General features: G+C 43.5%; 1 protein-coding gene across 1 annotated transcript in view; it reads left to right on the top strand.

The window, feature by feature from the left end:
• The first annotated feature begins 4042 nt into the window (after window positions 1–4042).
• slc27a4 (solute carrier family 27 member 4) overlaps window positions 4043–9521 on the top strand; it is a 35584-nt gene continuing 30105 nt past the window's right edge. The window contains exons 1-2 of the mRNA XM_079525205.1: window positions 4043–4677; window positions 7743–7904. Of these exons, the coding sequence (XP_079381331.1) occupies window positions 7744–7904 (161 nt within the window). The 5' untranslated portion in view covers window positions 4043–4677; window position 7743. The remainder of the gene's footprint in view (window positions 4678–7742; window positions 7905–9521) is intronic.

The following is a 9521-nucleotide window of genomic DNA, read 5'->3' as shown; positions in this document are numbered from 1 at the left end:
GAGTGCCAAAGTTAGTGTACTGTAGGTTCTGGTGCACAGAAACACCGGGTGGGTCTGACTGTTCCGAGCTCGCTGGATTTTGTGGGTCTGACGTTCTGAGCTGGCTGGATTTGATTGACCCCCAGGGGCCAGGGCGAGCTTGTTTTGGCGCGACTGTTTTTGTATACATTTTTAGTCCATTTTTAACCCATTTAGACCTGAGGACGATTCTACAAATGCCTTCTAAATCTGAAAAACCCAGGTTTCTATGTCAGTCGTTCTCACACATTTTCATGTCAAGGACCCCCAAAAATATATGTAATTGGCCGCCGACCCCCATCTGAAAATATGTTGTTCCAGGGACACCCCAGAAGCAAAGATTTGAGTTAAAAACGTTCGCTCTGAAAGAATATATATATTCAAAGATTTGCGCCACATTTTCACGATTTAAAAAAAATAGCAGATCTACAAGTTCGGCTATGAGCTTGTAGATCTGCTATTTTTCAATAGCTACTTAAAGTATAACATAATGGTTAAAAACACCAAAAGGCGTTCCCGCCCAAAATGGGTTTCAAAACCGTCAAAATCCAACACAAAAAATAACATTTTGAGGAAAACCAGAAAGATGCTATCTTCCTCCTCCTTGCAAGTATGTCAGTATGTCTTAGTTTTAGTCGACGAAATCAACACTGAATGAGGTGTGTCGTTATCTGTCTGACAAACACTGATAATGTTTGAGCTGACGGGGGCAGAAGAGCAGCCTGTCTATACAGTATGTGCATGTGTGTACTGTATTTTACTGAGTAAGCATAAAAGATAGCGGGACGTGTATTATGTAGCGTGGCACAGGATCATCTCTTTCCTCATCTGTACATTAGTTAATGTTCAAGTGCTCTTATTCAAATCTGATTTTTTTGTTTGAAGTTTTAACACAAGTTTGCACATATATTTGCAGCAGTTGATGATACCACCTCACAATTTTTACAGGTGTAATGATTCAAATGATTTTTTCTTCAATTTTGCAGTTTCAAAAACACAAGAATAGAGAATGAAAAAAATAAACGGGAAAGAAAGTCAGATAACACAATGTCAAATAAGGTGCATGGTCAAAATAGAAAATAATGCCAGAATGTCTCTTTTTGAAGTGGAGAGACACTGCTCTCCCCGGTAGGGTGACCAGATGTCCCCCCTTGGCTGGGACAGTCCCTCATTTCTAAGACTTTTCAGGTGTCCCACAAATTGAGCCCCCTGTCCCACATTGTGACTGGCAGGCATCAGTCAGTGCCTTAACAGTTAGTCCCCTAATAGTTGGTTTTCTGTTGTAAAGCTCTCGCATTGTCTCTTTTCATGCAAGATGTGTTTTTAAGCCTGTTAAAATAACATGAGAAATATCCCCTAGAACCCCTGCCCTGCCTAGGCTACAGTACCAAGTCGGCCATACCACCCATATGACCAAAATTATCATAAAACAAGATGTGAGACTACCAAAGGGGTTTAATAACACAATTATAGGCAATATTAGACCTATGGTTGAATATGACATCAAGGCATTCAATAGAAACTTAAGTGATACTTTTCTAATCCCGACCCATCTCACTTCTGTCCCTCAAATGAACAGTTTTTGGATCTGGTCACCCTGTTCCCTTTAAAGAGTGGTGTAAATTACTCCCCAGAATGAGATGAGAGGATGATCAAGCTCAATGCTTGGGATTCCTCATGGTTAAGATTCCATAGCCCAGGAGGGGTGGTCGTGCTATGATTAGCCAGTTTAGTTGCTAGGCAACTGCTGATGCCTGCTCCATTTAGGTCTCCCTCAAATACAATTTGGTCAAATACTGATCAAACATTTCGAGAAGACAAATTTTGTCCGCGTCCATTCTGTAATCTATACTAGTGTGTAGCCATACACAGACAGAGAAGTGGCCAGACAAAGGGATTATTTTCTCTGTGAAGTATTTCATTATAATGTCTTAGCGCTTCTCAAAATGTGCCCCGGGGACCTCCAGGGTTCGCTCTTTGAGGGGGTTCCAGGGAGTCCCCCGAAAAATTGGCAACATCACTTTAACCCTATAAGTTTGGCTATTTGAACATAGCCAATCTACAAGCTCACAATATATAACGATTGTGGAGCATTGTGTGCCTGTAGATCTGCCATTGTTGAAACAGACTGGGCACAAAATACTAATTATTTTCAGATGGGGGTTCTTGGCAAAATTGGGGGTCCTTGACATGTAAAATGATTGAGTGGGAGCCACACTGTTTACTTTCACACATTCCAAATCCATCCTGACTATGTATGGTATGTTAACTTTACGCAGTAGTTACCCGTGACAACCAACTAGCCAATCACCGCCTTGGCCGTCCCTTTGGGATATGGGATGAAGACTACCACCAGCAGCAGCAAGTAGCCTATCAGTGTTGCCATGTCCGCTTATTATAAGCGACCTTGGGCTTATTTTTCTGTAAAGCTGCTTGTAAATATTTGTAGTTGCGGGTTGCGTTTTTTTGGGCTTGTTTCTAAAGTGTACTTGCTTATTTGGGCTTCTTTCCAAATATATTTTAAACCAGTGATTCTCACACATTTCCATGTAGGCTATGTCAAGGACCCCCACATTAATGTATTGTTTTGTCCAAAAAAAGGACTCTACAACATCTAAACACATTTTGTGCCAGGGAGGGACCCTCCATAAAAGATTTGTTATATTCCACAATATTCCACATTTGTCACTTCCCCCACCCCCAACATGTTTTTTAATAGATCTACGCATTGTGAGCTTGTAGATCTCCTATTTTCAAATAGCCCCTAGCCGTCTGTGTGGAGTTTGCATGTTCTCCCCATGTCCCCTAGGGTAGGTACCCTCACACGTTCTCCCCATGTTACCCTCACATGTTCTCCCCGTGTCCCCTAGGGTAGGTACCCTCACATGTTCTCCCTGTGTCCCCTAGGGTAGGTACCCTCACATGTTCTCCCCATGTCCCCTAGGGTAGGTACCCTCACATGTTCTCCCCGTGTCCCCTAGGGTAGGTACTCTCACATGTTCTCCCCGTGTCCCCTAGGGTAGGTACCCTCACATGTTCTCCCCGTGTCCCCTAGGGTAGGTACTCTCACATGTTCTCCCTGTGTCCCCTAGGGTAGGTACCCTCACAAAAACATGCAGTAATCCTGGTCTCTATTGATTTTAGGTTCACATTTTAGCGTCACATTTTAGGGTCACATATTAGGGTCACATTTTAGGGTCACATTTTAGCGTCACATTTTAGGGTCACCTTTTAGCGTCACATTTTAGCGTCACATTTTAGGGTCTCATTTTAGGGTCACATTTTAAGTTCACATTTTTGGTTCACATTTTAGGTTCACATTTTAGGGTCACATTTTAGGTTCACATTTTAGGTTCACATTTTAGGGTCACATTTTAGCGTCACATTTTAGGGTCACATTTTAGGGTCACATTTACTACCTCCCCCTGGCCAGCCAGGGCGCCTGATGGAGGGGAATGGAACTGGTCAGAATAACGTGTTCCTTCCACGCGCTACGTCTGGCCTGGGGAAACTCCTATCCCCCCTGTCAGGTGAAAAGAAGCAGCTTGGACTCCTCATGCATAGAAGGAAGCATGAGCTCAGTCCGCTGTCCCCCCAGGTTGGCAGAGGAAGTGTAGCCCCCAGGATTACATTAGATAATTGACACTGTCTGGGTGAAAAAAATGGGTTTACAAAATCGTGGGATAAAAAAATAATTAAAGAAAAGAAAATTGCCCCTAGCCTATAGTCGCTTATTTTGGGCTTATACCTGGCAACACTGCAGTGCAGCCTGTAACTATACTTGTCTTTGACGCCGCCGCGCGGCAGCAGGGCCGTGTCACGGTGTCACTGCCGGCCGGGTGGAGAAACTGCCGATCGAGCCGAGGAGCGGCGGTGGGTTCACTCCCGGTCGAACGGAACGGCGTAGCGTAGCAGGGCCGCATTTCTGTGACACCACACCACACCGCCGCCAAGTCCCGCCCCCCTGCTCTGCGATCTGCAGTGTGTGTGTGTGAGTGTGTGTGTGTATTTATGACGAGGAGATTTGACTTGGCCGCGCGTGTGTCCGTCACCGCCTCTTCCGCGACACACTACTGGTGGACGTTGCAGTTGGTGGGCGGGCGCTGTGCTAAGAAAATTATAAGGTCATTTGAATTACTCTGTGTGTGTGTGCGTGTGGCTAGAAGAGTCAGCGAGCTGCTTATCATCATCGGGTACAATGAAAGAGAAAAGGGAGATAACGGCGATGGCGTTGATGAACAGACCATGTTAATAATAACAATAACAGCCAGGGCAAAGTCGAACCGCGGCGGGAGCAGCAGCTAGCAGGAGAATTTGATCCCAGCAATCCCCATCATCATCATCATCATCACCGGAGGAGGAGGAGGGGACCGTTCGCTCTTATTTATCAGGAGCTCCCCGGTGTGTGTGTTTGTGTGTGTGGCGTACGTGTGTTTGTGTGTACTGTGTATACGTTTCTGTGAGCTGTCACTAAAGAGCAGAGAGAGACACGTACGGTGCATGTTGGTGGAACCAGACTGGCCTCTCTATCCTAAGCCGATCATCAACAAGGTGGAATCGCCACACACAGGAGGACGGGTTCCGCGTCTGGACTAGTAGTGCAGTGTCCGATTAGGAGTGACTGCTGCTGCGACGCGGTGGTGGTGGACCCGGTTCAAGGTAACAGTTACTAGGTCCTTATATGTTAAGCAGTTCCCAGCAGCGCTCAGTTCAATGGAGGCTTATTCCCCGAATCACCCAGGCACAATGGTTGCTTGCTTCCCGGATGGGTCCGTTATTATTTACTATAAGCGTGGCCGGGGAGGGTAGAGAAAAGAGGCTCCCCCTTGTCCTCTGCCAACCTTGCCCACACAACAACACAAGCAAGTCGAAATGATGAGCGGATATAATAGCCTATGGACGCGCGGCTATTGGCGATTATAGGCGAATAAGTCTAATGTTGGCCAATCGGGCAAAAAACCCCAACTGTGGGGCAGCATACTGTGCATGTCAGCTCATTTGCAGCCCCTGTCAGACCGCTATAAGCCGATGCGCGCAAAAGGGCTGCGCATCCAAATTGCCATCGCTCTTGTTATTGTACAATACAAATAATATATTATAACGGTCAACCGTCAATCAGGTATCCCAACATATGATTAATAATGGGTTATGTTTTTAAAGAGCCACGTCAAAGCGCACATGTGAGCCATCGCTTATTTCCCCTTCCCCAGCTAACTCTACTCCACCACTACCGCAATATGCTGTTGGTACGCGCCGTTTAAATGTCCGGGTGTGTGTGTGTAGCAACAGTGACTGCATGGTGATCAGATGAATCTCTCTTTTTGTTGTTGTTGCATATTTAATCGTTTGACATGATCTTCTATATGCGTTTTAGGTGGCTTAATTCACTAAACCAAACCCATTAACCACCGCTGTAAAGTCATTTTTTACACGAGTTGACTTGATACAGCCATTCATCCACATTCCACATGCACAGAAGCAGAGCATGCAGAAGCTGTGAGCAGCTTCATGTGCCATCAGAATCTATAGGCTACTCCCCTAGCAGCATTAAGAAACCGCCACTGTTAAATGAACTGACACATAGGGTGGTGAATATATCTTATAGTTTTGTGTTTTTTTTCTCTCCTTACACTTGCAATAAATAGATAATGGAGTGGCAGCCGCCTTAAGCGAGCCTATCGCTTACTAGTTTCTGGGCTCATCTTCTCCTCATGGCTATCAGGTAGCATGGTCACTCGACTAATATGCCATGTAATGTAAACACAGTCCAGTCCTTATGTTGCCCTGTCTAGACTCTCAATACATTCCATTTGAGATTCCCTCGAAATGATGCCACATGAACAGTTCAGGAATGCATCTAGGAACATGTAATAAATCATCAACTCAATGTTGCACTCAAGTAATAGATTGTCAGTGGACTATACATTGGGCAGGTTATGTGTAGATAAAATCACAAACATCATTTTCATGTCGAACTGATATTTAGAGTCAGACGTGTGACCTGCAGCTTGGAACAACTCCATTATGCTCCCTGCATGTGTCAAAAATAAACTATAATAATACACACTGATATTACTAAAGTGGTTGATGTGAAAGAAGCCAATAAACTTTAACAATACACTGTTATTAAGTGGTATACATACACACACCACAAGGTATGGCCAGGCTGACTGGGTTGACAAACCTGATTCGGTCCAACTCAGGTCTGATGTCGTATTTTTATCGTCTCTTTGAAAGTTGACAAACTTCAAATTAACATTTGACAGCAACTCCTCCTCTATTATCGTCGTTTCTTGAAGGTTAATCAGATTCCTCATAATGGGACTTTGACACATGCTATCATTTGATTGCCACGTTGGTCTTATTTCAGTTGAGGGAGATAATTATTCAACAATCTTCTTCCTTATCAACTAGGCCTAAATGTTAATGTAATAATAATTAATAAAAGTACAGCATAATTATATTATTCCAAGTTGACATGCTGCTCTCTACGCTTGTTTTTGTTCTACCAAGGTCTATGTACTGTAATAGGCCTATATTTATGTAATTTTATCTCACTGTAGGGTGAAGTGGGGAGAAGGTCGCAGAGTCCTTTGCACCGTGCAATTATAAACTTTTATCTACAACAGTACGAGTACTGGAATAGGGAGCTAATTTTAGTTTTCTGTCGCTGTGTTCATCCAACAGTTCAATTGATATTGAAAGAACAATATGGAGCAAAGCAACAGACAAATACGTTTTATTTGTACTGTAGGCCATTTTTACACAATTTAAACAAATAATAATAATAATAATAATAATATCTCAAACTTATATAGCGCTTTTCTGAGTACCCAAAGACGCTTTACATGGGGGGGGGCTTTACAGAGTAACAACAAAATAAAAACAACTTTATTAGAAAAAGGAAAAACACTAAAAGCTAAAAACATTAAAAAGAAAGACAGTGAGAAGGGTTAGCTAGGGAAGGCAATATTGAAGAGGTGGGTCTTGAGGGCGGTTTTGAAAGTTTGGAGGGTGGGGGCATCTCTGAGTGCCTTAGGGAGGGCATTCCACAGGGTTGGGGCAGCAAAGGCAAAAGCTCTGTCCCCCCCACGTACGGAGTTTGGTTTTGGGGACGTCGAGGAGGTTTGCGTCACCAGACCTCACCAGACCAGAACAAACATATATATATAAGGGAAGCTCCGCACACTCAGATCTGCGCACAATCAAAGTATTTATTTTGCAAACTTTCGGTCTACTGACCTCCTTCAGGCATAATAATTATGCCTGAAGGAGGTCAGTAGACCGAAAGCTTATTGCAAAATAAATACTTTGATTGTGCTCAGATCTGAGTGTGCAGAGCTTCCCTTTTATTTTTTTCATTATCCCTTTGTGACTCCAGCAGCACCTCACTTAAGTTTTTCAGCAGATGATCGGTGGTTCTTTTTACATTTTTTGACACAATTTAAACAAAAAAAAGACCTGCAGTCTGGTTAATCCCACCTTTTCTTTGTCCATACATTGAATTGTCGGGGCGGGAAATGTAACCAAACGACAGTTACATATAGTTTAAACTACAAATCCCATTGCCATTGCTTTCCATGGTGAGTAATTTACTGGGTAATGTGGTGAACAGCACTTTTGGTGATACACCTGTACCCAGGGCAGGTGCCCAGATACCGTCCCCTTGTATTCAATTTCTAAATCTGTGTTTTTGTGTGTGTGCGTGCCACGTGATCTCTCAGGATGCTGCGTCTAGCATGCTGCACGGCCCTGCTGTTTGTGCTGAGGCTGCTGCTGGGCCTGCCTTGGTACCAGGTGCTCCCCGCCACCCTCATCTTCTACCTGGGATCTGGAGGATGGAGCTTTCTACAGATCTTTGCCAAGACAATCGGCAGAGACTTACAGTGAGTGTGTGTGTGTGTGTGTGTGTGCGTGTGTGTGCGCGTGTGCGAACTGAAAGCTGTCCAACAACGGTGGTTATTTATCATGAATTGCAAAAGTCAACGTTCAGTTGTAGTATTAGAAACTGAATATAAACGACTAACGAGGCATTCCTGTAATAACACGCTTAAGCCACTCCCCCAGGTGTGTTTGAGAAGCGAAGCTTTGTTGACAAAGTGAAAAAGAATAACCCCTAGCTATAGCGGTCATATTTACTATATTGTGGGTTGCCATGCAGGCTAAACATAGCCACCAGCTTCCTTATTTTAACCAGTAGTTTTGCTCATGCTGAAACAGGAAATACTAAAAGCCAACGTCACTTAAACTTGTCTTTGAGAAAGCTAAAGTGAGCTGAACTACAGAAAGAACACTGACCCCCAGTGTTTTTGGCAAATTTTGATTTGAGTTTTAGTCATAGTCTCTACAATAGTTTTCATTTAGTTTCAGGCACATTTTAGTCACCTGGAATGTTTTAGTGTTAGTCTAGTTTTAGTCGACTAAATCTGCAGTTGATTTAGTCGACAAATGTATTTTGGCGGGCCTTGATGCCGTCGTAATGACTGATTTTACACTTGCTGAAAATAGCCGATCTACAAGCTCACAACGCGTCGCGTTGCGCCCACAACGCGGCGCGTTGCGATGCGTTGTGGGCTTGTAGATCAGCTTGTAGATCGGCTATTTACTACTACTTAGTTTTTATTTAGTTTCCATTTAGTTTTCATCAGTGGAAAAAGGTAGTCGACGAGCATTTTTCGTCTTAGTTTTAGTCGACGAAAACAACACTGACTGACTCATAAAAAAACTAAACCAAGCAATGGTGGAACAAAACTATAAGATTCAAAACGAGCAAGAAAATCATTATCATTATCATCAAAGGACCTGCCAATCATAATAGAAAACCCCAGAAATCAGCCATATCTTTACACCTGCATTGTAAAAGTCGTTTTTAGTGAGCTGAGGTTGTAAAATGTCCTATACTTTGCCCGGTGGACACACCCAACCATCTCTGTCGTAACGTTTTACAACTTCAAACTCCACCACTTGCACAATAAACATCGGGACGAGGCTGGTTACAATGGTTAACTGTGCACACAGAAATCAATCGCTGTCCATTTAGGACCAATGAACTAACATTTTTAAATATTTGTAACTCATTAGCAGGCAGCATTACACGCTTGTTCCGTAAGCTAGACGACATTCTTTACACATTCGCGCCATAAGTGCTTTTATAGAGGGTATGCGTGTGACATCATCATCAAACCCAGAAGTTATGCAGGAATGCCTACTGACTGGCAAAAAACGACTTTTGACAACCCATGCATCCAAACAGAAAAGTCCTATCTGATTGCATTAAACAACGTTAAACAATGTTAAACTCACTTTGCATGTTGCTTTGCCACTCGATTTGCCACTCGATGTGCACCCTCTATTATTCTAATAGTGGACACTGCTTTGTTCTACCACAGCGTGTTGCCGAGGTACACCACAGGTAGTGACAGATGAACCACCATGCTTGGCCCGGTGTGCTACAATATTTAAGTCGTACTCTCTTAAGATTCTCTGTTTGGTAGTTTGCCAAC

Source organism: Electrona antarctica, assembly GCF_951216825.1.
Source record: "Electrona antarctica genome assembly, chromosome: 16".
NCBI lineage: Eukaryota > Metazoa > Chordata > Actinopteri > Myctophiformes > Myctophidae > Electrona > Electrona antarctica.
The sequence above is the reverse complement of the archived record's forward strand: the minus strand, read 5'-3'. Positions and strand labels throughout refer to the sequence as shown.